Source organism: Vipera berus (assembly GCF_964194415.1).
Source record: "Vipera berus genome assembly, chromosome: 3".
NCBI lineage: Eukaryota > Metazoa > Chordata > Lepidosauria > Squamata > Viperidae > Vipera > Vipera berus.
In genome coordinates, this window is record NC_138204.1 from 19,457,204 (window position 1) to 19,484,196 (window position 26,993).

General features: G+C 39.5%; 1 protein-coding gene across 5 annotated transcripts in view; it reads left to right on the forward strand.

The window, feature by feature from the left end:
• ATP9A (ATPase phospholipid transporting 9A (putative)) overlaps positions 1-25,602 on the forward strand; it is a 93,596-nt gene extending 67,994 nt beyond the window's left edge. For 2 of the 5 annotated variants that reach the window (XM_081325352.1, XM_081325353.1), the window contains exons 18-28: positions 1,311-1,481; positions 5,217-5,315; positions 8,345-8,434; positions 8,699-8,843; positions 11,742-11,806; positions 12,785-12,940; positions 14,100-14,164; positions 15,161-15,269; positions 15,378-15,435; positions 17,847-18,050; positions 20,390-25,602. In XM_081325352.1, coding sequence (XP_081181478.1) covers positions 1,311-1,481; positions 5,217-5,315; positions 8,345-8,434; positions 8,699-8,843; positions 11,742-11,806; positions 12,785-12,940; positions 14,100-14,164; positions 15,161-15,269; positions 15,378-15,435; positions 17,847-18,050; positions 20,390-20,526 — 1,299 coding nt within the window. In that variant the 3' untranslated portion in view covers positions 20,527-25,602. The remainder of the gene's footprint in view (positions 1-1,310; positions 1,482-5,216; positions 5,316-8,344; positions 8,435-8,698; positions 8,844-11,741; positions 11,807-12,784; positions 12,941-14,099; positions 14,165-15,160; positions 15,270-15,377; positions 15,436-17,846; positions 18,051-20,389) is intronic. The other 3 variants (XR_014026138.1, XR_014026139.1, XR_014026140.1) reach the window with 3 other exon arrangements.
• Positions 25,603-26,993: the final 1,391 nt, after the last annotated feature.

Below are 26,993 nucleotides of genomic sequence, written 5' to 3' on the forward strand. Positions count from 1 at the left end.
CATGTAGTATGTCTGTATCACTATTATCCTTCTCATCTTTTCTACTACCCTTTCCTATTGGTATCTTATGATTATTTTACTTTGTTGTTTGTATGTAAACTGAGAGCTTATGCAGTGGAGTCAAATTTCTTGTGTGTCCAATCACACTTGGCCAATAAAGAATTCTGTTCTGTTCTGTGCTGTTCTATCCCATCCTGTCCCATTCCATCCCATCCCAGATTATCAGTCCAAGCTGGCATGACAAGGGGAAAGGATGGAGGGCTGCTGGTTGGGAAAGGACATATTGCATTGTCTTCTGCTTCACCACCCTTGATGATACTATATTGTTTATTCCAGGATGTTGAAGGACAAAGGCTAAAATAAAAATGACTTATGATATGAGGGTTGCTCATGGATGTGCTCCTAGTGTATCAGTGGCAGCCAGCTGGCAACTTAAGGGCCATATCAAACTTGTGGATGGCAGCCAGTTGACTCACCAGTCTGCCATGTTCTTTTCACTGATAAAGATTCTTGTAATGTGGGCCAGTCTCTTCCCATCTGGCTTTAGGAGGGAGGGGAATATATATATATATACACACACGCACAAAGGTTACCCAACCCATATGTTTCCTGCTCTTTTCCTCCTCTTCCCTACCCTATAAATGTGTTGGCAATTACAAGTGAAGGAATATATTTGCTTCCACACCTAGTTTTTGGTTTTTTTTTTAAAGTAATTGCCCAGTTTTTAAAACGAGGCAGATACTTTTTCCCCAGCTGGAGCTGCATTTTATTTAATCTTCTCTGTCTCCTCTGAGCCACCAGGGGGCACGGTGGGATACAGTGACATCTTGGTAGGGAAATGATCCAAAATTTTGATGTGTTTGTAGGCATGCTTTATTTTGTTTAGTTTTGTTGCGCACTCAAAGAAAGACAAGAAGATAGGTCCTTAAGCCCTGCAAAGGCTTAATGCACCTTATTTTTACATTTTGGGGGTTAAAATGGAAGCTTTTTGCTGCCAAAACCGAGTAGCGCAATCTGGCTGCTTTAAAAATAGAGGTGGGAGGCATTGCTGCTGGCTCTTGGGGAAATTTGGCCTGCTTTTCCTTACTCACAGTACTCTGTTCAGATGTAAGCACCTAGTGCAGGGGTAGGCAACCATGGCTCTTTTATGACTTGTGGACTTCAACTCCCAGAATTCCTGAGCCAGCCATGCTGGCTCAGGAATTCTGGGAATTGAAGTCCACGAGTCATAAAAGAGCCAAGGTTGCCTAACCCTGACCTAATGTGAATGAACAAGTAGTAACGGGGGTGTCTCTTGCGATCTTCCTTAGGCCCGCTACGTCCAAGCAAAATTAAGTGTCCACGATCGCTCCCTGAAGGTAGCCACCGTGATTGAGAGTCTGGAGATGGAGATGGAGCTACTCTGTCTGACTGGAGTAGAAGATCAACTACAGGTGGATGTCAGACCAACTTTGGAAACTCTGAAAAATGCTGGCATTAAGGTATGATTGAAACCAGAAGTGTAAGATTTACTGTTTTTCCCCCCAATCTGAGAGGATACGGATGAATAAACATGAGAGAACTATAATGAGAGGGAGAATGTGGCATTTCATATCCTTAGAGGCACTTTAATAATGCTGTCAGTATATAAAGCACTACAGGTAGTACTTGACTTACGACCAGTCACTTAGCAATCATTTGATGTTATGACAGATCCCCAAAAAGGTGCTTACAAACTGGATTCAAAGTTCTGACAGCAAACCCCCCCCCCCCCGCAACATGGTGGTCACACGACCACATTTTGGGCACTTAGAAACTGACCTGCATTTACAGCTGTTTAGAGCAGGGGTAGGCAACCTTGGCTCTTTTATGACTCGTGGACTGGCTCAGGAATTCTGGGAGTTGAAGTCCACGAGTCATAAAAGAGCCAAGGTTGCCTACCCCTGGTTTAGAGCATCCCCTAGTCACATGACCACAAATTACTATTTTATCAGAAACCACCATTCTTTTCCAGTTTCCAACAAAAAATGTCCATTGCAGACAATGCTTAACAACCATGGCATGACTTTCAACCATAATCTGAGCTCAGTTATGGTTGTAAGTCAAGGACTACCTGTATCAGTTAAGTATCTACATTGTTTACAGTCACATTTCAGAATTCTGGTCTGATATTGCTACAGTCTTTGATGGAAGAACAGCATTTCCCCTTCAATTAACAAAATAATTTCTCTGAGCAGAATGTTCCACTGAAATAGGAACTATATTCTATTCTGCTTGTAAGCAGCACAGTGTCATGGTTCCGATAAAAGACACAGTTTCAAACAAAATGCAAGCATTGTTTATCTAAAAAGTGTTAATAATGAAACAAAACATCGGCACTCATGGAGGAATGCCAGAATCTGAAATCTCCCCCCCAAACCCATCATAACATACACACAATCCCCCACAATCCCCCGCCCTTATCTACATGTCATAAATCACATTATCCAATTAGTTTTACATATGAGGTTTCACTTCCCATTCTGTAGGGGGGGGGCTTTTTTAATCTTCTCAAAACATCCTGGTAGATTTCCTTCCCCCCAAATGAAGCAATTAAAGTAACAGGCTGTCTCTCATATTGTCAGTGCAAAAACATGTCAATGTTTGCAGCATTGACACACAGGTCAGGGATTTGGCAAAGGTGGAATTACAAAGACTTCCCACTATTTTGGGTGCTGCTGCTTATCTGACTGAGAGTTGGAGACCATCTACTCAGAATGTTGTGTTGGGGGGAAAAATTATGCCTTAGGAATCATACCACAGCTAGCCTTTCCCCATGTCAGGAAAGCAAATATTTTAAATTGGTTTGTAACTAAGATACCTGTCTCATTCCAAATAACATGTAGTTCAGCTGCATGCCATGATTGTCAGCATTACCAAGCAAACTGAACTCTCTTGTGCAAATTTCTGTGTGTATATAGTATAAAGAAGGTAGTGAACTGTGTTTCCTTTTAGCTAAGATGAAGCCATGTGTGATATATAGAAAGCCTGTCTGAAACCATGGGACTTTGGATTCCTGTCTCAAGGAATAACATTGGGAAGAATGGCAGCATGAAGCTTATGCTTATTTTATAATTTTCCATGAAGGCAAGATCTGAATTTTTGTGAAAAATGGGAGAATGGATATAACATCCAAGATGTAGAGAAGTACCCAAGGCCATGTTTGTGCTACACAGAAATGCTTCCCAAATTCTTGGCTTTGCCTATGGAAAGTGTTCAATTTCTGCCCATATCAATCATAACGCTTCCCAGTGTGAAGTTTCATATCCCATGATAGATTAGACATCTCAGGAAAAGGCACAGCTGTTTTAAAGACTTGGCATCAGGTGGTACATGAGTGCTCTTTTAAGTTGGCTAGGGAATTCTGGGAGTTGAAGTCCACACTTCAAACAGCCAAGGTTGAAACCCATTGCAGTATACTATAGAATCATCATAAGCATCAAAGATTAATTTGCAATTTACAACTGGCAATACAAAGCAAAATGTGTAGTAGAATGTATGGCAGGTTACATGATCATATCACTAGTGCCCATTCCGAAAGATGTATTTCCCAACAATGGCAACAATATCACATTGTGCAATATGCAAAGCAGGCCAATTCTGTTTGATTCCACTGACTATTAAAAAGTTTAATTAGAGACTCGCACACATATTTTGGTTGCTACGTAAAAATCTCTATGAAGTTGTCCACATGGTTACTGTCTTCTCATGATCTACAATGACTCATTATGTGGATGTGGCAATTTTCTCCATGTCACCACAGACCTTTCTGGTTGCATCTTCTACACACAAACAGCTAGTTGCACTGAGACAGCTGCCACATGGAGCAGTTTAAAGCTGTCTTTAAATAACGTCCATTACTGCATTATTGGTGCCATTTGTCTTAGCTACAGCTTCCATCTCCAAAAATGGGCAAGGTTGACTCATGTTTTTGTGAAATATATCTCTTAGATCTCAGTATGATATTAAAAGGGTTTTTTTTAACAGTTACTTAAAAATTCCAGGTAATTTATTTAAAATATGTAATTGCTAAAATTGCTTTTGTCAATTGCATTTATATAAAGCTTTAAAGAATCATGGGATTTGAAAAGACTATTGAGCCTATCATGCCTAAATCTCTGACTGAGTGCAGGATTTCAGTTATATTTGAATTAAAATCCTGTCCAGACTGGCTTGACTACACCTAAGTAATGCTGAGAAATCCTTATGGATAGTATTTCACCACCTACTCCCTCTACCCTACTGGTCCCTAACCCAATGCTCTTATCTTGCAAAGTGCGGCAAGGCCCTTGAGATAGTAGAAGCTACATACTTTTGTTATGGGACTTACTTTCAGATTTGCACCTGTCCCTAGTTTGTCCAACTCTCATATCCAGAAGACAGAGACTTTAGTTACAACCTACTCGGTATAAAGGTGCAAGTTCCTTCCATTTGTTTTCACAATGCCTACATGTTGGATAGTTGAAAGAAACTATGATATGCCAGGGAGGATGGGTCTCCTCCAGTTTTTCTAAAGGTCTCCCACCCTAGTGTCAAGAAAAACAGATGGGTATGGCCATGAAATCACGGGAAGTCATCTATCTCTTGACTCAAGGGAGATTTTTGTATTTTTATATGGTCATTTTATTAATTTGATTGATTGATTTGTTAGATTTATATATCTTTCCTCCAGGACCCAAAGGCAGCATACTTAGTATTGCCTCTTCTATGTTTTCCCACAACAATTACTCTGTGGGGTAGGTTGGTGTGAGAGACAATCGTTGACCTAAGGCCACCACCCTATGGTCACATTTTCCATAGCTGAAAATAGACAAACCTGAGTCTCCAGGATCCTGGTCTTAACCACTATGCCACACTGGCTTCTAAATATCTAAAATACAATACATATCTTAACTTTCCTACATGCTAAACATTTATTTACTGCCTTTTTATTATTTGCCATTCTTTATTTGCTACATTTAATGCAACCTGGTTTCCTTTCAGAGTTGAATGTGGTTTAAATATGAGCTTCTTCTAATTTTATTCCCAGAACATCAGCCTTGTAAGCTGACTGGAGAAAAAGTGATCCACATAGTGAGCTCTGTGGTTGAGTGGGATCTTGAATCTGAGTCTCCAGAGAGTCTGGTCCAAAGCAAACCATTGCATTATACTGGCTCTTTGTTTCTGTTCATGTGAGGTATTGATTTTTTTTATTCTAGGTATGGATGCTCACAGGGGATAAACTGGAAACAGCCACGTGTACTGCTAAGAATGCACATCTGGTAACCAGGTCTCAGGACATTCATATATTTAGACTGGTGAGTAATACAAATAAAACTTAATTTACTTAGCACTTGTCCTCAGAGCTTTATTTTGAATCGAGGGAAATAACATCAGCTTCACTGTGCATGTGGATCACAGCCTGAGCATACGATATAAGCCTAACCTTGCTCCAGACATCACCGCATATGATGGGTTGTAGAAGCTGGAACATCAACAAGGAAAAAGAGCTCTTGTTTCCTCCAATTTCTTGCAGACTCAATTTTATCAGGGTGCTTGGATCACTCCTGAAATAAGTTCTTTAACAAGACAAAATGCAGGGGAGCAATGAATTTAATGTAGAAATGAAAAATGTTAAAATGGTTAATTCCCGTTCTGATGGATTCCTCCCCCCCCAGATGTTACAGCAAGGCACTTTGACCCAAATCCACCCTTCATTCGAAACCAGTGTGAATGTTATTTTCTTCTGATCTGTCTTGCAAAAATAAATTATTGCTCATACTTGTTGTTCTGTAAAAGGAACTCTGTATTTTCCTGAAAATGCTTTTCTGGGAATTCTCTGCAAAATGTCAGGGCCCAAGACTTCATTGGGCAAAGCAAGAAAGGCCACTGCATTTCGGTAACATGGCTGTGCAGTAAATGTGAGATGCAGTATGATGAAAGTCTTCATTCATCTAAGCTAAATTGTCTCAGGCAAAAGGACTGTACTGAGTCCTTAAGAGATGCAGATCTTTATGGATGCAAAGCCTTTCCTTTAGCCCCATGTTAGCAGTCGCTTTCATTTCTAAACCATATGATGTGTTCTTCCTCGTGCTATTAGCTTTAGCTCTTTTAATACAGTGGTATTAAATTTCCTAAAGAGCACTAGAAATTACTGATCTTTGTCTTCCAGTATAATTCTTTCAATAAAACCTCTCTTAAAATTGCCACAGGTTCATAGTGTTGACCAGGATGGAGCAAGCACTTGACAAAGTGTGATCATGGCTTTAAGAATAAAAAGAGTGGGCTATGTAGAAGCATCCCTTGATTCTGATTATCCCATTCAAAAACCAGATTTGGTGATTTTTGCTGTAGAGATATGTGTACAGAGACTCCAAACAAGCAGGAAGCAAGGTTGTTTTGGATCTGCTGTGCACATATACCCTCTGCTTGACGCAGGTATATACCACAGATACCTCTGCCAAATTTGAAATGTCCTTGTCTTCTTTGGATCTGAATACTTCATACTTCTGTTACCAAGTAAGAATGCACTAACTATGTTGGTAAAATGTTCAGGTGAGAGTAGTATAATATTCATAACCCAAATCTCTTCCTAGCATTATATGTCCTTTTCCCCCAAAACTGATTGGTGCTTTCTTTTTTGAGCCACTATTCATTCTTGTAGTTTCTGGATAAGATCCGTACTAATGGAAGTTTGTAGGCATTCAAAATTTGCAACACTTGAGTCACTTGTTGCTGCCTACAATCCTTGGATCAAATTGCTCCTCTGTGGCCTTTCACTGTGCAATGATCCTAATGAACTCCTTGGTTTTCTGAGGAACTTCAGGAAACAAAATGCCAGAAAAATGCCTAGAGTGCTTTTGGAAGAAGACAAAGGGTGAATCTAATGGAGAATGAATAAGAGCCTAGGGATTACATTCTGGTCATAAGAACAGTGAAATGTAATTATTTCTCCAGCTTTATCACATCCTCAAATAGCTGCCCAGTGAGCCTTTTTATGGTGACTCATTCCTTGCTGAGAAGGAGCAAAATGCAGGATTTGTGTGCAGCCACCCTGGTTCTACTTGATCTCCAGCAAGTTTTAGTATCATCAACCTGGTATCCTGCGGGTATTAGGACTGGAGGTCAGGGTATTCTGATGGGTGTCTTCCTTTCTCTGTGGTTGGTTTCAGTCAGTGTTGAGAGTTGGGAGGGAGTTTGGGCAATTGCCCTTTCTACATGAAGCCACTGAATGAGTTCATCTGTTGGTTGATACAGTTGATACAGTATCAAGCAATATACTGATTATACCCACTTATACATCTCACAGTTCTCAAGGTCTTGTCCTGGTATCTGCAGGCTGTGTGAATCTGAATTGAACAGGAGTAGGCTCAATCCTGACAAGTTTGGGTGGTTGTGGTAATTTGCCCCCCCCCTCCCAAAAAAAAAATCTGGAATGCTTCCATCCATATCTGATCTTGAATGGGACTGCACCACTCCTTCCAGGATTAGTGCATAATTTAGAGATCTTTCTGGATTCACGGCTTCGGCTTGAGTATCAGGTAGCAGCTGAAGTGAGGAAGACTTTCCACACAAATTAATTTAATATGTCAGTGGCGCTCAAGGTTGAAGTTCCTTAAGACAGCCATTCATACTTTGGTCACCTTATATTTGAACGACTTCAGTGCACCCTTGAAGATCACTTGAAATGTAGTGCATGGGCAGTTATGAGCATGCTGTGATACGTTCAAGTAATACTTCTGCATCATAAGCTGCAATAGTTACCATTAAATTCTAGATGCAATTCAAGGTCCTAGATATTACTTATAAAGCCCTTTGTGGAATAGGTCTTGGTTATCTGAGTGGCAGTCTATTTTCTACCTGTCTCATGCTTTCTGACCTAGGTTAGAATCCCCCAGGTCCTTTGGGTTATGGGGTGGGAACCAAGAACCTTTTTGTCATGGTGCCTGCTCTCTGAAACACCATCTCTGTCTCCCCCCCAAGGTTTACATATATGTTCCTGGCTCCACTTAACAAACTTTTAAAACCTGGCTCTTCCCAAGGCCGTGACTGAGAGTGAATGATGGTTCCCTGTAATGGCTTGTTAGAGTCTCCTAACCTTAAACTTTTTTTTTTATTTGGGGGTTAAGTATATTCTTATTTTTATTGTCTTATTTTCTCACCTCTTCAGAATTATGGCAGATTGGGGCAGCCTACATATGTACTAAATAAATAAATAAGTCCTGCAAGTACAGCAGTGGCAGGGCTTGGATCAGGACACCATACCCACCATCTGGCAGATTTGACAGCCATGTGACATACGACGAATTCTCTGCTGACATTAAGCTACCCGTTCTCTCCTGTCCAGGTGACTAACCGTGGAGAAGCACATTTGGAGCTAAATGCTTTCCGCCGCAAGCACGACTGTGCCCTGGTGATTTCTGGGGATTCCTTGGAGGTGAGAGGTAGACTAAGCTTCAGCCCCTGCTTATGCACCAAGTGCCAGTTTTGGCCAGAAAGGCCTTTGCGTAAATTCCTCTAGTGAAGTATTTCTCAATCTTGACAACTTTAAAAAGTTGTCCCAGAATTCTTAACTGTATCTTAAAGTTGCCAAAGTTGAGAAACCCTGATCTGGAACATCAAGCTCTAACGAGAGACAGGGCTTGGTAAAAGAAAGAATTTCTGCACCCTATTTACCACTTTTGTTTCTTTCGTGGAATAGGTGTGCTTGAAATACTATGAGTATGAGTTCATGGAACTGGCTTGCCAGTGTCCGGCAGTCGTCTGCTGTAGATGTGCCCCAACACAGAAGGCTCAGATTGTACGCTTACTCAAGGAGAGAACTGGGAAGCTGACCTGTGCAGTAGGTAGGTGTTAATCCTCACACGGGTGACAACAAGGGAAGCAAAGATTACACATGCTTCAGTATCTTTCAGGCTATTCTTGGGGCATCTATATATTATTGTTAAGAGCCTTGGTGGAGCAGTGGGCTGATGCCTCCTTAAGTAACACCAGCTGCCTGCAATTAGTGCAGGTTCGCATCCCACCAGGCTCAAGGTTGACTCAGCCTTCCATCCTTCCCAGGTAGGTAAAATGAGGACCCAGATTGTTGGGGGCAATTAAGCTGACTTTGTAATAATGCCGCTTGGGGGTGTGTGTGAAAGCCCTAATAAGCAGGCATATACATAGAATGAAGGCTACTGCTAAGCTTGTAAGCCGCCCTGAGTCTTCGGAGAAGGGCGGGATATAAATGGAATTAAAATAAATAAATGAAATAAAATAAATAAATGTTCTTCAAGAGGAATGTCCAGTTCTCATTTACAATGACCTCATTAAGGGGCCTCTTTCTTTCTTTCTAGTTTCTGGCCACCTGGGCTGAGTTGCTTTTTGTAGAATAAGCTATCAATGGATTCTCCTTCAGTCTTTCAGCTGTTTCTTCTTATCTTTACTTTCCCAGCCTTCATGCAATCTTTTCATAGTAGGGATTCTCCCACTCGATTCTCTAGTTTACCATCTTTTTTGTATATTGGTTCATCAGTGCATGAAAACAGAGGAAACGCCACACACCTATGGGTTTCCCATTTCTATGGAGTTTTTTTTTAAAGGTTAGAGAGTTTCTGAAGCAGCCCTCCATGAAATGAAAGGAACCACTGCCTGAAGGAAAGCAAATCCATGTATGTAGTTATGAAGCAGCACTTGGAATAAGCACATGTCATAAGTTGGCAGAAAATACAGAGAGAGATGGAAAGGATCATTGAATCTAATCTCCTGATCACTTGCAGAAGAGCAATTAAACCGCGCCATCATAATAATAACAGGCATTTTGGTGTTCTTGGAACAGATTATCATGAAGAAAGTTTGTGTGGTTGCTAAGCGTTGTCAGTGATTTGATGGCTCTTAATCAATTGAGTTTACAGGAAGCCCTCAACGTTGTTGAGGCCAGAATTTCCGTTGGTAAGGAAGGCAGCTGTTAAGTGGGTGGTGCCTTATTTTTATGATGGTTTTTCCCCACAGTTGTTAAGCAAATCACTTCAGTTAAGGAAATCACATGGTCATTAAGTGAATACACTTTCCCCCATTGACTTTGTTTCTTGGAAGCAGGCTGGGAAAGTCACAAATGACAATCACATGGCTCCAGGACCCTGCAACCATTACAAATTGCCAAGTGCTTGAATTTTGAGCATGTGACTGTGAGGATTCTGCAGTGGTCGTAAGTGCGAGAACCAGTTGTAAAGCACATTTTTTTTCAGTGCTGTTGCAACTTTGAATAGTTATGAAATGAATGGTTGTAATTTGAGTGCTACTTGCATTAAGAAGACTTGCCATCCTTTGCAACAAGGCATTATCGTTGTGCTAAATCTCCAGAGTTCTCTTTGTCATCCTATATTAGGTGGCAGAGTGTTTGAGGGACATAAATCCAGCAGGATTGTTGGCCCTTGTTGTTAATTGTGTTTTTTGTTTCCATAGATTTAAATGTAGATAGGTTCCAGTCAACATAAAAGCTACAGTTCTTCCCAAATTTATTCTTAATGAAAGAAAATCACATTTTAAATTTAGTCCCTTATTACATACATGCGAAAGTTTTCTTAAGGGGATTTTCATTTGGAAATTGTAGCTCAAACTAAAGTGGTTATCAGATAGTAAAAATTGCAACTCTGGCTCCTTCCCCCAGAATCTGTGGGTTTGAATTTTAGCAGCCATGTTTTACTATTTCTGATTTTCTTGAAAACAGGCACTGTGAAAAGTGTTCTGCTGTTTTATATAGTTATTCCCCTTGCTTACTTCACGCCTCATGATCCTTAGGGAAAAAAATAGTGTAGTTAAAACGTGAAAACAGACAGTGAAACCTATTTTGAATGACCTGGAATAATTGTCCAAAGAAACGCTAAACTGCTAGTGATTCAAGTAGAATATCCAGCCTGCTGTTCTTTTCTTTTATGTTGCATGTATAATGAAGCTCTGGAATCCATTATTGTAACCATCCAAAAGGATGTCATTGCCAGCTAGGAACTCTAAAGCTAAAATGATTTGTCTCTTTATGGTTAGCTATAGCAGACCAAGTAAAACCTTAGCAGATCCAGCCTTGGCTAGCAAGGGGAACTTTGCTTTCAACCATAAAGAAAATGGCAAAAATTGGATGTTCTTATGATTCAGTGCTTCCACCATTTGCCTTGTGTGGCTTCCAGATAACTTGTGAACTTAAGCCAGATGTGTTTAGGATGTATCCACCTCATCCTGTGGGGGAAATTTAGTGTTTCTTTGTCTCTCTGAGGGTGTTTTTTTTTAAATTTCACCTGCTAGTTGAAAATTATTAGCTTGTGGTAATGAGCTGTTTCATTCAGATGCATCCAGGTAAACTTGTACGTTCATACACTGAACTTGATTCTATGCCCATCACTTGGGCTTGCCTCTAAGGTTGTACAAAAGTATCTTGGAAGCGTTCCCATGTTGGAACTGTCACTTTGCAGCAACACAATGTACTTTATGCCCAATTAGACTGAAAGTATTGGTTTTAATACCAGGCGTAGTTCCAAACAGTCTTATTTTACAACTGTCTTACTCACATGCATTTACACTGTTGACTCAGGAACAGTTTTCCACTTATAATTCCTCATGTTTCTCACCATGGCTTCTGTTTTCTTTTTACCTTGATAAGTCCTTTAAAATGGAAACATACTGTAGAATAGCTACGGATCGGACCTTGATTGCTAACATTCTAAGCTACTCAAAATTTTCCTGAATGGCCTTGATATTTTCTGTTACAGGTGATGGGGGAAATGATGTCAGTATGATTCAGGAGGCAGACTGTGGTGTTGGTGTTGAAGGAAAGGTAAGTCAAAGCATGATGTTTCGTTTGAATGCCACAGTCACAGTGATAGGGGTTTCAGGAGAGAGGGAGGGATGCACTTTATTTCAATGGACAATTTCACAATCAGATTATCATCTGATTTATGGAAGACAACCTCGGAAGCCCTCTGGACAAATAGTTTCTTTATTCCTCAAAGACCCCTCCTCCTTTGACCGTAGTTGCTTATTCCCATTTTGAGATGAGAAAACCATAAAAATGTAAGCATAATCCTTAAAATAGACATGACGCAGTGGAAAAGTTAAAAAAAATTCTGAGCCCACAGATATTATTTGGTCCCACTCACAATTTTGGCCAGTGTTAAGCTTTTAGGCTTTTGGCCCCAATTAAAGACATATGCTTTTGATTAAACTGTCGTCCTGTACATTTCTGGCCCGATTTTATTCCTAACTGAAGAGTCTGGGCCATTATTTTCCCCTCTTACCCAAAAGAATTATGAAATGATCTTGAGATAGTCATGACATCCTTAACATCCAGTCAGAGCTGCAGTGATATCACATGGGTCATAATATCAAACCGGTTTCACTTAATGCCCATTAGGTGATTCACTTAAGCCACAATGATTCACTTAAGAACCATGACAACAACAAAAAAGGTCCCAAAACTGGGCACAACTCACTTAATCACTGTCTTGCTTAGTAACAGAAATTCTGCTCCCAATTGTGGTCAATAAATAGAAGTAGAAAATTGAAAATGATTTTGCAAATGCCTCAGATTTTCTAAGGCTACATTCTGCGTGGGATTGCATGGCAGTAATAAACTCTACTAAAGATACCACGTTCGCGGCTGTCAGATGCCTGATTGGAATGATCTTATGGTCTGATAAAAGGAGAACAAGCTACTGTATACAACAGGAACGATGCCTGCTCTTGTGGCAGGAGAATTCTGGTTTTTGTTCTAAGAGCGGACGGTCTTGATATTTTTGTTTCACGCTATTCCTAGGAAGGAAAACAAGCTTCTCTTGCAGCAGATTTCTCCATCACTCAGTTTAAGCACCTGGGCCGATTACTGATGGTGCATGGAAGAAACAGCTACAAAAGATCTGCTGCTCTCAGCCAGTTTGTGATCCACAGAAGTTTATGCATCAGTACCATGCAGGTCAGTGATGTTCCTGTACCGTTTTTAGTGTCATCTGACTGTTTGGCTCCAGAGAGGATCAGGATGTGAATTTAAAAAAAAAACCCACACAAGATTTTTACTTCTGTCTAAGTGGCAGAGAAAATAGGAGAAATCCATTAAACAAGAACCGTTTGGTCATTAAGTTCCTACTTTCTCACATTCCGTTGATATGGTTTCTCTTCCATGTGTGGAAGCAGATACCGGTAGTAGTTTTTCAGTGAATTACACTGGTTTAGGACCTCTTAGCTTTTTATTTTATATCTTTTATATGTAGGTTATTTGCATCACTTATACTCTTAATATAATAACTTCATTACATTTTAAAGTAATAAGAACTAATAAGAAGGGGGATAGAAACGAAAAAGTAAAAAATAAAAAAAAATATAGGAAGAAGCAAAAATACAAAAAAGAGAGAAAGAATAATTTCTGACTTGTTTTAAAGCAGATGCAAATAAAAAATAATTCAACTCTTGCTTTATGGTTCCATTGTTTATAATGTATGATCATTAATAGTCCCCATATGTCATAACCTATATATCATAATTTCATTTTAACTGTTTGTGCAAAAACTGTAAAAGGAGCTTCCAATTCGCATTAAAGTTAGTCATTGCCTTTTTTCTAATCAGAGCCTCAGTTTCAATCTTTCAGCAACACCATCATCACCATTCTTCCATTGTAGATGATGTTAAAGTGAAATAAAGTTATTATTTCTATTCCATTCTAACTCTTTCCACTATTGGGGATATAAAAGTCTTAGGAAAAGAATACCATGCAGTTTTTCCAAATTTTTATCCATAAAATCTTTAGCAGAAATATCTCTGGTCTTGATTGTATATTGACCTTCACAATTTTTTGAATTATTGAGAAGGAATTATATCTTTTAGAACCCATATTTTTAAAATCCCTCTTTCATTAGGATTTAATTTGCCATGAACATTTTTTTTAAATTGCCAAATCTTTGTGGGTAGAGAAGCCACCTGTGGTCTCTTCTCATTCCTGAGTCTTGAGACTGTTAATCTTTACTACTTGCCTGATTTGACAAATGATGGAACACCAACTCTTTCTATTAAGAGATAGCTGAATAGATTATTTTCTTTTTGCTTTGAAGCCTAATAATTCCTTGTATTTTATTCCATAGGCAGTTTTCTCTTCGGTGTTTTACTTTGCTTCTGTTCCGCTGTATCAAGGCTTTCTCATCATTGGGTAAGAGCCAAACCATTCCCTGTGGTATCTTTAAAATGTATAATAAGATTTGTTTGAAGCCTTCCTGAGTTTGAAAGCGGTCATGGCAATGAGTAGCACAGGCTAAAATGTTGTGCTCTTTCCTTCCTGCCTCTACTGCTGTTATCGGAATGAAGCAGGACACTTTGAAGATGCACAGTTTCAAAGCAACTTTTAATCCAGCAACCATTAAAAGCACATGGTTCCCATTAGGACCAATTTTAGTTGTTAAAGCAACTTTTGTATCCCAGAAGCAATGGTATAAAATGTTGGTGGAGTGGGGGAGGTGTCTTTTCTGAAAGTAAAAGGCAGGGCACAGATTTTTTTTAAGTAAACAAAACCATGTTTTCATAATATGACTCTTGCAGAAAGAAAATAAAATGAATGCCAGTGCCCCACCTCACCATTTTGGGGGGGTGTGTGAAAGCCCAGCCTCATAGGGAAGGTTTGAGGCTGATTCCTGTTGCGTTTGGGATAAAATTAAGTCCTGAATCTGTGGACCATTTCACACATAATATAGCAGCATACTTTGAGGTTTGGTTCAAAATATAATCTGGCCAAGAAAATGCAATCAGTTCCAACTCTTGATATGTACATGTGCAATTTTTTATTATTATTATTTTGCAAATCTGGTGACCACATTTTTGGAGCACATAACATTTATTATGTCTTTCTTTATAAAATGTATATTTTAGAGGTCAAGCAGCTCTTAGACATTAGCAATGGGGGAAAGTTAGTAGCTGAGTAGTAGAGTATCTAATATGTACTCAGACAGTCCCAGGAATTGATCTTTTCCAATTCAAACCAAGGAAGGAAGGGAGGGAGGGAGGGAGGGAAGGAAGGAAGGAAGGAAGGAAGGAAGGAAGGAAGGAAGGAAGGAAGGAAGGAAGGAAGGAAGGAAAAGAAGCCTTCTAAAATAAACCCTAAGAGGAAAAAATTATAAACTTCAGCTGGCATTTCTTCTGTTCCTGATTTTAGATATTCTACCCTCTACACCATGTTTCCAGTATTCTCTCTAGTGCTGGACAAAGATGTCAAAGCGGTCGTGGCCATGTTGTATCCAGAACTCTACAAAGATCTCCTGAAGGTTCAGATTTCTTACATTTCTATTCCTTTCAAATTTCTGCATGTGGCTTTGAGGTTAATATATATGAGAAAGATTTCATTTTCATTTTTCTGCTCTTTCAAATTTTAGGGAAGGCCATTATCTTATAAGACGTTTTTGATCTGGGTCTTAATAAGTATCTATCAAGGTAAGAGGTTTGCTTTATTCATCAGAGTGTTTCTGAACATTTGAAATAAATTGTTCTCCAAATTTGACTTCATATAATTCTCTGAGAGAAAAAAAGAAATTCAGCCATTTTTTAGTTTCACTAGTTATAAAGAGAGCTGGCAAATTTTGGAGAGTTCCGAATTTGTTCTCACTGACCACCAGGAGTTCCGTTTAACTTCTGCTGATTACTCCAGACATTGACTGCAGTCTTGCTTTCCTTCTCAGCAGAAAGCATGTAGAGTGCCTGATAAAAACCAGTGGTCTGGAGGTAAGCCAGAAATATGCAGACCAAGACCAGATTTATTTCTAGTGGCAGTGTGAACAGAAATAGAGCAAGGATCAACAATTGCATAGGATCAGTTGGACTCCTGTTGGTCTATGTCAGGGGTCCTCAACCTTGGCAACTTTAAGACTTGTGGACTTCAACTCCCAGAATTCCTCAGCCAGATTTCCTGGCTGAGGAATTCTGAGAGTTGAAGTCCACAAGTCTTAAAGCTGCCAAGGTTGAGGACCCCTGGTCTATGTCAGTTGAGGCTTACCATTGGCAGAACTATGATTCCCTTTTCTGCAATGATAGAATTACATGCAGCAGAGATGAACCCAACAAGCTTCCTTGGTTCTGTTGTTACATTTCCACTTTGAAACTGCTGGTATGTTAAAGTGATTCTGATGAAGACCATTGCAGTCTCTTCTATCACATGCTCCAAGGCAGATCATTGTTACTTATCTTAGGTTCCTCCAATACATAAGTCAAAATGCTGCATACCAAAACTCTTTCGTCCAGCTTATGTGCTCCAGTCGTATAATCCTTCCTCCATTTTTCTACTAAGTACTGCAGCTTCACAGTGCTTCGAGTAGCCCAAAGCTATAGTTTCTAAAGCTTTGCTGCATGCTTACTATTCATATTGAGTTACATCTTGAAGTTGTACTTTTTAGGGATTTGCCTTTCATCTGAGGCATTTCTGCTGATCAGAAGAAAAAAGAATGACATGGCCTAGAACCCAAGAAGTAACTGAATTCAGTGAAGGAATTAAAATGACTTTGTCTTGAAATAAGTTTTCTGGCTACAAGATAGCGTAGTAATGGCTTAACTCAGGAAGTAAGATAGGGATTCTGCCCTTGTACTCTGAATGCAAAGCAAAAGAAGATTGTGACCCATTGTCTACTCATTTTCACGTACATCTTCTCATTCACAAGAACAACCACTTGTCCCATCTTTGATACTTTAGAGAAGCAAATTCAGGAAGATAAACATGTGGGATGGTAATAGAAATGTGTGAGACAATGTTCTAACAGAAATTATTTTCAAGGGCTATATCAATGCTGGAAACAATATGAAAACCTTCATCTAGAACACACAGCTTCTGATCAGTCAGAAAAAATGAGACATCGTGGGAAAGATTTCTAAGCCAAGACTCTTCTCCTATTATGTTCTGTGGGTCGAATGACTTCACTTTATGGATCACACCATGCAATTTGGCTACTAGCTATTGTCCAAGAATGGCCCCAAACCGAGCTCTTCCCAGATGGTGGAAAGGTTATTCTCTGAATCTGTATTTTATGGCTTAATCTTGAGTCACTGCTCAAATTGCTTTTCAAATTAGGCTGCGGATTACTCATCAGTGTAGATTACTCATGCTGAGGTCATGACTTATGTCTGCAGCTGAATCTCTAGGATCTGTGAAGCCATTCTCTGATCAGCCAGAAGCAGAATGCAAAGTCACTCTTGTCTTCCCATTCTATCTCCTTACATGCTCAGCTATCTTCAGTGTGTCTGTGTGTCAGTGAATGTAAGTTCCTGCTGAGTTTAATGGGCCTAGCTTCTTAAGTATGCTTTGGATTATAACTAAGAATAAATTACAAGTCCCTCTGAGCCTTAAGCTAGAAAGTTTCATCTATACTGAAGATATGCATAAAATTATGAGTGATATGGTGTGAAGTTGGATTGGAAGAAATGTTTCCATTTCTTTCATGAGGAACGTGTAGAGCATAGGAAAGATGACCTGGATTGAGATATGCAGAAATTATTTACCTAGGCAAAAGGAACTAAAACATTCTTTAAAGTCTAGAACAAGAAATAACATTCAGAAGTGGCTCCCTCATTCACTGAACTATAAGAAGGAGGAAAAGGCACAGCACAATCAGATTTACAAGATTCTGTTGTTATAGCCAATCTCAATAAAAAGGAATTTAGTTGTTTTCCTGAGGTATTGTCACACAAAAAAACCTTTTTGTGTGTCTCTGCAATTTTCAAAGCTTTTGATTATTTCAGAATAGTTCAAAAATCATTTGGAGAAATTACTTTCTATTCAACCATGTACATTATAAATAGTCAACAACAGTTGTCATTTCGGTTGATGCTGTAACTCCTTTAATTTCCTCTCATTTCAGGCAGCATAATTATGTATGGTGCACTTCTGCTTTTTGAGTCTGAATTTGTCCACATTGTGGCAATTTCCTTCACATCCTTGATCCTCACTGAACTGTTGATGGTGGCACTGACCATCCAGACATGGCATTGGCTCATGATAGTGGCAGAATTACTCAGTCTGTCATGCTACATTGCCTCACTGGTCTTCTTACATGAATTTATTGGTAACTATGTTTTGTGTTGTCTTCCTTCAAACTTTCTCAGTTATTTGCAAAAAGGAAGAATACCAATCTTCTGCTAAATAATGAAGCTGGAAATTGATAATCATTTTATCTGTTACGTTTTTTATTGAAATTGTAAAGTATAAAGTATGAGTTATTTTGCAAGATACCCAAAGAACTGAAATGGTTTTTGATCAAGCATCAGGAAAGATTTATCTCTCATGAGTGGAAGGTTAACAATAAGAGGCAGATCTTGGTTTCAAACCTTAGGGACTGGAAATTGAGGAGGGGGAGTTATAAAAGCTGGTATGAGAAGCCTTCTAGAAAATAAAAGCTTCACAGCTGTTCTGAAATTACAGAGATGGGAAATCACTCAACTATCCTCCATTGTTTCTCTAATTAATACTCTTTCTATCAAGTAATATGTGTTTATTAGGGGCTTATTTTCCATCTGTTGTCAGTCGGGTCATGTAGTGAAAATGGAACAAATTAGGTAATTGAAGGGTTTCACAGTAGAGAGAGAACATTTAGAACATTACAGCTCTTTTGCAAAGCGGTCTTGAATTTACAGCGAGACAACTGTCCTTGATGTTGGAATGGTCCCAGATCTGAAACTGTCAGTACCAAATTTAAGTTAAATTTCCCAAATTTCTATTTCTATTCTCCACTTCTGTGCAAAACCTGAAGAACAGGTTTATTAAAAAATATTCCACAGCCCCAAATATTCCTCTGGATGCCAAGTTTCATGTGCAAGTTTGTACTTCAAAGTATAAGTCTCTCTTATTTTAAAAAGTCAAGAGTTGTATTTTCCAGCTATAATTTGAATCAGTTTCACCTGTTCTACCTTTTAAAATGTCCAGAAATTATTCACCAAGAAAATATTTTATGGAATAATTCTGTGCAAAAAAAAGCTGTGGGAAACAGCAATAGCACTTAGACTTATATACCGCTTCACAGTGCTTTATAGCCCTCTCTAAGTGGTTTACAATGTCAGCATATTGCCCCCCCAACAATCTGGGTCCTCATTTTAACCAACCTGGGAAGGATGGAAGGCAGAGTCAACCTTGAGCTGCTCAGCATTGGACTCCTGGCAGCGAACAGTGAGTTAGCTTGCAGTACTGCATTCTAAAGGGACGCGGTGGCTCAGTGGGTTAGGACGCTGAGCTTGTCGATCAGAAGGTCGGCAGTTTGGCAGGTCGAATCCCGAATGCTGCATTGAGCGCCTGTTACTCGTCCCAGCTTCTGCCAACCTAGCAGTTCGAAAGCACGTAAAAATGCAAGTAGAAAAATAGGGACCACTACGGTGGGAAGGTAACAGCATTCCGTGCGCCTTTGGCGTCTAGTCATGCCGGCCACATGACCACGGAGACGTCCTAGGACAAGTGCTGGCTCTTCGGCTTTGAAACGGAGATGAGCACCAGCCCCTAGAGTCAGAAATGACTAGCACACATGTGCGGGGGAACCTTTACCTTTACCTTAATGTAAAAGAAATGGGGGGAGGGGTAATGGCTCAGCAGTTAAAGATGCTGAGCTTGTCAACTGGAAGGCTGACAGGCTGGGTTCAAGACCCAAGCACCATGTGATAGGGTCAGCTCCCGTTACTTGTGCCAGCTCCTGCCCACCTAGCAGTTCGAAAGCAGGTAAATAGCGGGAAGGTAACAGTGTTCCACGTGCCTCAGCGTATAGTCAGATTGACCACATAACCACGGAAAAGTCTTCAGACAATGCTAGCTCCCTCAGCTAAGAAACAGAGATGAGCAGCTTCCCCTAGAGTTGGAAATGATTGGACAGGGGAAACCTTTACCTTTTAATGTAAAGAAAAAATGTCCACTGTCCCTGAAAATTTGCTGGCAGAATTCCACTAACATTGACGCAGGGGTATCAGAACCGGGCTATGAAAGTTTGCTTTTTGCTTTGTGTTTTTTTTTTCCTGTTCTTTTCGCCATCTAATCGTGATCTGGATTTTTGTAGCTCAGAACTGGTAGCCTTAATTGAGGATTAATATGAGGCCTGTTGGATCCATGTGAACATATTATTTTTTCCCCCTCTATACTCAGCAGGCTGGGAATAGGAAAACAAATAGGCCCCAAAGGCAAAATTAAAACTCATTGCTATGGGATCGTCATGAACCAGCAGGAGCTTTGCTAAGCAACAATCTGGTATCATTAGCAGTTTCCTCTTAAATTTCTGATTCAGAGTTCATAATTCTATTATAGTTGCTACTGAAGTAAATGGGCTGCAGTTGAATTCTTAATCTGTTTTTTAATTAAAAGTGAGCAAAATTAGCCTTGAAAACATGTCTTTTTCATTACAGTGAGTGACAAACATCTTCTTTCTTGCAGATGTTTACTTCATAACAACTTTATCGTTCTTATGGAAGGTGACTGTGATCACCTTAGTCAGCTGTCTTCCTCTCTATGTCCTAAAGTACCTGAGACGAAGGTTTTCTCCCCCAAGTTATTCAAAACTCACCTCATAGGAGCAAGGACTCGCTTTTCCTTCTTTGCACAATGCGTACAGACTCAATAAATGTGTATTCATCATCGAACGATGTCCGACGGTTGGATAAGCAATCTGCACTGGCTGGGGAATACTGCTGAAAGACTGAATAATTCAGTTAAAAAAAAAACCTCACAGTCAAACGAAGCAGAGAGGACTTATATCAGTGATCCAGTTTTGTCACTTTGTATTTATCAAATTGAAAACAAATGCATGCAATTTGGAAGAAGAAAAAACTGCCTGTGATGCGGTCTGCTTACCTGGAAAGTGCTGAATCAGCTGTTGACATGACAAATTTTTCAAATGTATTTTCCTTTTTCTGGGGGTTGACTTATTTAATTTCCTCATTTTTATTGCTACTTATCTTTTGAGTTCAGGTCCTCATTGTAAACATTTTCTGTGCCTTGGGAAATGCTTTCAACTGAGCAACATAACAGTGTAGTTAACAGGCCACTGTACATACCTCATGCCGGGCTGACCTCTTTGATGTGGTCCAACGCAAAACCGAGTTACTGATTTCTATTGGCTACAATTTTCTTGAATTTTCTGCAAAAGACTCACAGATGAGTCTTTCCAGTTAAAACATGCTGCAATGGTTTTCGAAAGGGAATGTGTCTTTTTCCTAAAGAGAAAATTATTGAAAAGTTTTGGTGGGAGAAGAATATTGTGACTCCATATCCTAATTCTGCAAGGATAAACTGCCCATTTATTAACACTAAGGTAAGAGTGCAAGATCATTTCCAGAAAAGAAGAACAGTCAGAAGCTTAGGGTTTCACCCTGCAATTTATCTTCCCTCTGCGACTTCCAGCTCTCTTTTCTGAGGTTTTCTACAAAGCAACTAAAAAAAAGCTTGGATGCCAGAACCAAAGAGAATAAAGGGAATGAGATAATTGACAGGTAAGGAAAAGGATCAGAAGTTAGGGATGGGCAAGGCTTTAGGAGTTATTGAACAAATGTTTGTGCCAAGCACACCTCTGAAGCTACTTCACAAAGCAACAGACTTTCAGTCACATTGTCATTTTGGAAGAGGCTTTGTACACTCTCTCTCACCAATGGCACTTCCAGATTCGGACTGATGCACAATACTTTAGGGAGGTGGTACCTGTATGGCTTGATCTGTTCTGTCCAGGCATAAATCTCCTTATCACTGCCTTTTTGGATATTTATTAAGAATCCCTATTAAGAAGAAATTCTTAATGCTAATTCAGCCATGCACATTCCCCAATTCACACTACATTATTTTCTCCTAGAATGCAGGTTTCATTAGACATTTCCCCCAAGCATTTCATGGTGATTATAAATGTACAGTTGTGTCCTCACTCTGGACAAGAAAAAGTGGAAAAAAACACTCCACCAACATTGACAGGGCAAGCCACTAGAATAAAAATCAGAGCAAATCCTACTCCCTACCAGCACTGATGAGGTTACTTAGTTTGGGTAATGAAACATCTGCAAGAAAACAATCAAGCTCAGAGCACCAAGGACCTCTCATCTTCCTTTCCATTTTCTTCATTGTCCTGTAACAAAGGAAAAATTCTCCTTGCAGAGCAGATTGCACTAAGACTTGAACACTGTGGCACTCAGAGTTTACATTTAATGTAGGAAAGAAATGTGATACAGAATATTATCCTCAGCTAAAACGTTATACTTAGTTGAGTTGAGCAAAACCTTTGAACTCGTGCTTCACGTTGGACAGAGTATTTCAAGTGGGGTATGGCCAGGGACGCGGTGGCTCACTGGGTTAGGATGCTGAGCTTGTCAATCAGAAGATCAGCAGTTTGGCGGGTCGAATCCTGAGTGCCACGTAACAGAGTAAGCGCCTGTTACTTGTCCCAGAGCAGTTCGAAAGCACGTAAAAATGCAAGTAGAAAAATAGGGACCACTACTGTGGGAAGGTAACAGCGTTCCGTGTGCCTTTGGCGTCTAGTCATGTCGGCCACATGACCACGGAGACATCCTCGGACAAGCGCTGGCTCTTTGGCTTTGAAACGGAGATGAGCACCGGCCCCTAGAGTCAGAAACGACTAGCACGCATGTGCAGGGAAAACTTTACCTTTATGGCCAGGTAAAGTAGAATGGAAAAATTACTGTCATGATCTGGACTCTGTATTCATGTTAATGCACCCCAAGATAAGATTTGCCTTTGTAGCAGCTGCATCACACCGTTGTCTCCTGTTTAAGTTCTGGTCAATAAGGACATACAGATCTTAACACATTCACTGCTGTCCAGCCAGGTCTTCCCCCATCCTATTCATGCATCTTTCAATTTATTTTTCCAGATGCAGAATTTAAAATTTCTCTGTTAAATACATCTTCTTCACATCAGCTCATTGCTTAAACCTGATTAGATATTTTGAACTTTATTTCGTTCCTGAGAAGTGTTAGCTGATGAAAATATTAAACAGCACAGGGCATTGTGATAGCACTTGACTTGAAACTTTCATTCAAGCTGAAATTAGCCCATACTGAGCATGGTCACTGACCCAATTTTGAGTCAATATCATCTAGCCCAGATGACAGGCACAAAATAGGAATTAAGAATTTCTGCTTTCTCACCATCATCCATTAACAATTTATCACTTCCCTGCTATACTCTGTTCTTTGTCACTTCTGAATCTTCAGTGTATTCCCAGATAAAGTTGAATTTCTGGGTGCACTTGGGACTATTCTTAAAATCAGTGGGGCTTGTGTGTAAAAAATACTGTATGCATTAGAATGGGCTATAAAGGGACACTTTCCTTTATATGACTGAAGGATCGAGGAGTAGAATGCTATGATCCTAATGTTGTATAATGAAAGAGACTGCAAATGGGTAGTTAATTGGTTAATACAAGTGACATAGCTGTTCTTTTATTTATTTTTTTCCCCTACTGGAAAGGGGATAGGCATATATTTGAGGAAAGGGTACAAAGCTTACATTATTTTTTTACCTTCTGTAACCACTTCCTTACAGTAACTTTTATTTTATTTTTATAAAGCTTTGGTGCTTGTGTAAAACAATTTTTCCCAATTAGCTACCTTTCATTTCTGTAGAAAATCTTGGAATAGTGAGAGTTGAAGTTTGGCATCTCTGGAGAATACAGAATTATAAGGAATTATGTTAATTCTGAGTGGTATCAGCCATTATCTACTGGGCGCTTAGATAGCCCCACTGCACAAAAGATTTACAAGAATAAATAAAGGTAAAGAACAAGGAAGCAAGACTTCTACTATAACTGTTTAAGCATTGGGACATTTTGATAACTGCACACGTTCTGTAATGGTGTTGATTTTGCATTGAGAATAAGACTATGTGATCATTGTGCATATCAGGAATAATTGGTAATGAACCCATGATGGAAAACATTGGGGTGAGTAAACTGTTCTCCTTTCAGAAATAGTGGAACTATAGTTTCCAATAGCTCCAGATGGCATGGCCATTGGCTGGTGGTGCAGTGGTTAGAATGCAGTACTGCAGGCTAACTCTGCAGGCTAACTGTTCACAATCTGGAGTTTGTTCTTGATGGGGCTCGAGGTTGACTCAACTTTCCATCCTTCCAAAGTTGGTAAAATGAAGACCCAGATTGTTGGGGACAATTATGCTAATTCTGTAAACCATTTAGAGAAGTGGTATATAAGTCTAAAAGCTATTGCTATTGCCAACTGGCGCAATTTGTTCATGAGTTTAAAATTTGTAGATTTCCCTCCCTGGATTACATCAGCCCTCAAGTAATTAATACTTTCACATCATGGCTTTTTCATGCTGGGCCTGGTTAGAAGATTATTGGATGACATGAGGACAGAAATGTTCTCTGGACACTTAAGGTATGGAAAAATGTTTCATTTGTAGGTCATTCATTTATTTGGGCCTTTGTGGGGACTGCCTTTTTCCCCTTCCTTGTCCTCTTGATAAATGATGCCGTCATCTCCAGTGCCAAATGTCCTTTGGACTCAGATACATAACCTCTGCCTGAGGGCCACACAATGCTTTATGCCATGTGTCATGGGCCATACTCCAAAATATGGAACTAAAATCCATTGAAATAAAATACCAAAAATCCTGGGTTGGGCTCTGTGATCACAGATGGGAATGCCACCTACAGTCCCCCAGTCATAATTTTTACACTTCTACTTTGCAACATGCATATTATGCATGAGTAATATAATAAGTAAATGTCCCAGAGGTAGATCCTTATACAGGTGGTCCTCATTTAGTGACCATTTGTAGTTATGACAACAATGAAAAAGTAACTTTACAACCAATCCTCACATTTAAGATTTTCACAGATCTGTAAAGCATAAGGAAAGCTGAAGTAAGATCCTATGCACAGTAGCAGTTACACTTGGCATCCACTTCACTTAACAACTGAGTTGCTATTCCCATTTGTGGTTACTAAACAAAGACCACCTGTATATTAGATACTAAAGCCAATGAAGTCTTACTAGTGTAAATCCAAGGGGAGGAAATTGCCCAATAATTCCATTTCTGGAGCAGATTAGAAAGGGTATTTTAATAAGCCTCCAAAGACTATGTCAGATCAGAAGAGCAACACAACACATCCGGCATAGCCTAATTAGGTACAGAAAACTAAGATTGAGGATTAGGGTTGGATTAAAACTCAGGCCTGAGCATTTAAAATGGAACAGTCCAAGGTGTGTGTGTGTGTTTCATTTTCCTTGGAACATTTAAACTTGTGTTTGAGAGTATTCCAAATCTCTCTGTTAATTGTGATCAGGTTGTTTGCCACCACCTAATTAAATATGTATTTCTAAGCTTTTCAAATGTAGAGCAGAAAACCCTTCCCCTCCTGTGTTGGAAGTATAAATCCCCATGTCAAATTATTTGTGATGCTAATGTTTTGTACTTGTCCTTTTGTCAACTGAGATGCGCATATTCTTGATCAAAGAGAAATATACATGCAAATTGAGTAATTGTCATGTGCAGTTCCATGTTGCAGATGTGTAAGAACTTTTAAAAAGGGAATGGTTTAAAACAAGTTAACAATAAATTTTAAGGAACTTCATACCTATTTGGGCAGTGTGAATTGATATTGTCCTCATCAAATCACGAAACTTCTTTGTTTGCTGGTTGATTATGGTCATGAAGAAGAATCCCCTTTACAACAGTATTACAATAATTTACAACCAGTATTAGATAAGCACACATGTGCAGTGGATGAAATAACAACAGGCACGAATAGTAAGGCTGAAAGGCTCAGAGGGAATGCTCTAATCAGGCTGAAACTAGAGTAGTTAGGACGAATTCACATAAGGAAAGGCGTCCCAAGAGAAGAGTTGAATGGAGCTAGGTAACTGGACTCAAAGCTATCCAATTCTTCCACTGTGTAGTCCTCTAGGCACCTGCCATGTTTAATCAGGAATTTTCAACCTATTTTAAAATTTGTATGGAATCATTTTTAAAATTGAAATTATTCCACACGGTTGCTTTAGAAATATATTTTAATTTTTTTTAAAAAAAATACTAACCTATATAGTAGAAAATAAAACCTGCCATTCAGTTGTGTCCCATTCTTAGAGATTGCCTGAACAAATGCCTGCAGTTTTTTTTGGTAAGGTTTACCATTGTCTTTTTCTTAGGGCTGAGAGAAAGTGACTGGCCCAAGGTCACCCAGCTGGCTTTGTGCCTAAGGTGGGACTAAACCTCATAATCTCCTGGTTTCTATCCAGTTGCCTAAACCACTACAGCAGGGGTGTCAAACTGCCGGCCCTTGGGCTGGATGCGTCATGGCGAAACTGCACCCATCCCATTGCCGGCAATGGAAGAAAAGTTGTGATGTTGCGAGTTTGACACCCCTGCATTACAGCAAACTGGCTCTGACTAGAAAATTAACTGGGGTGTAGCTAATGGTCAGGTGTTGCTGATCAAGCCAATGACTGAATTTGGAAAAACTAAGGAAGATCAGATCTAGTTAATAACTGCATGAGGGACAACCGGGAATTACCAGAGCTGTAAATAAAGAGTAGGATATAACATCTCATTGCCAACAACACAACATGAAATCATCAAGAATCAAGTTTGATGAGAAAGAGACTTGACTTTAAAATGGCAAAGAAACAACTGATATTTTGTTCATTAGTTTTTGACTAGCACCATCACCCTATGTACAATTATTTAACTCCTTGGGCATCATTTTTAATACCAGATCCTGACTATTTGGTCATTACCTAAAGTGTTTATCATTTTATGATGATAAAATGAAGCCTTTGAAACAGGTTGATAATGCAATGTCAAAATGGCAATAGAGGTCTCTTGCTCAAGGCGGGCCTACATGTGTCAAGTCCATTTCTTGGGAAAGAAGGAAGCCTAATAAATTTAAGTGATAAGGAGAGAATCGGCAGAACTGAATTAGAAAAAGCGGACAGGGTGAAACCTTAACATACACACAAACAGAGAAAGAGAGAGAAACATGCAGGCTTGCAGACAATATGAGCCAGAATATTTTATT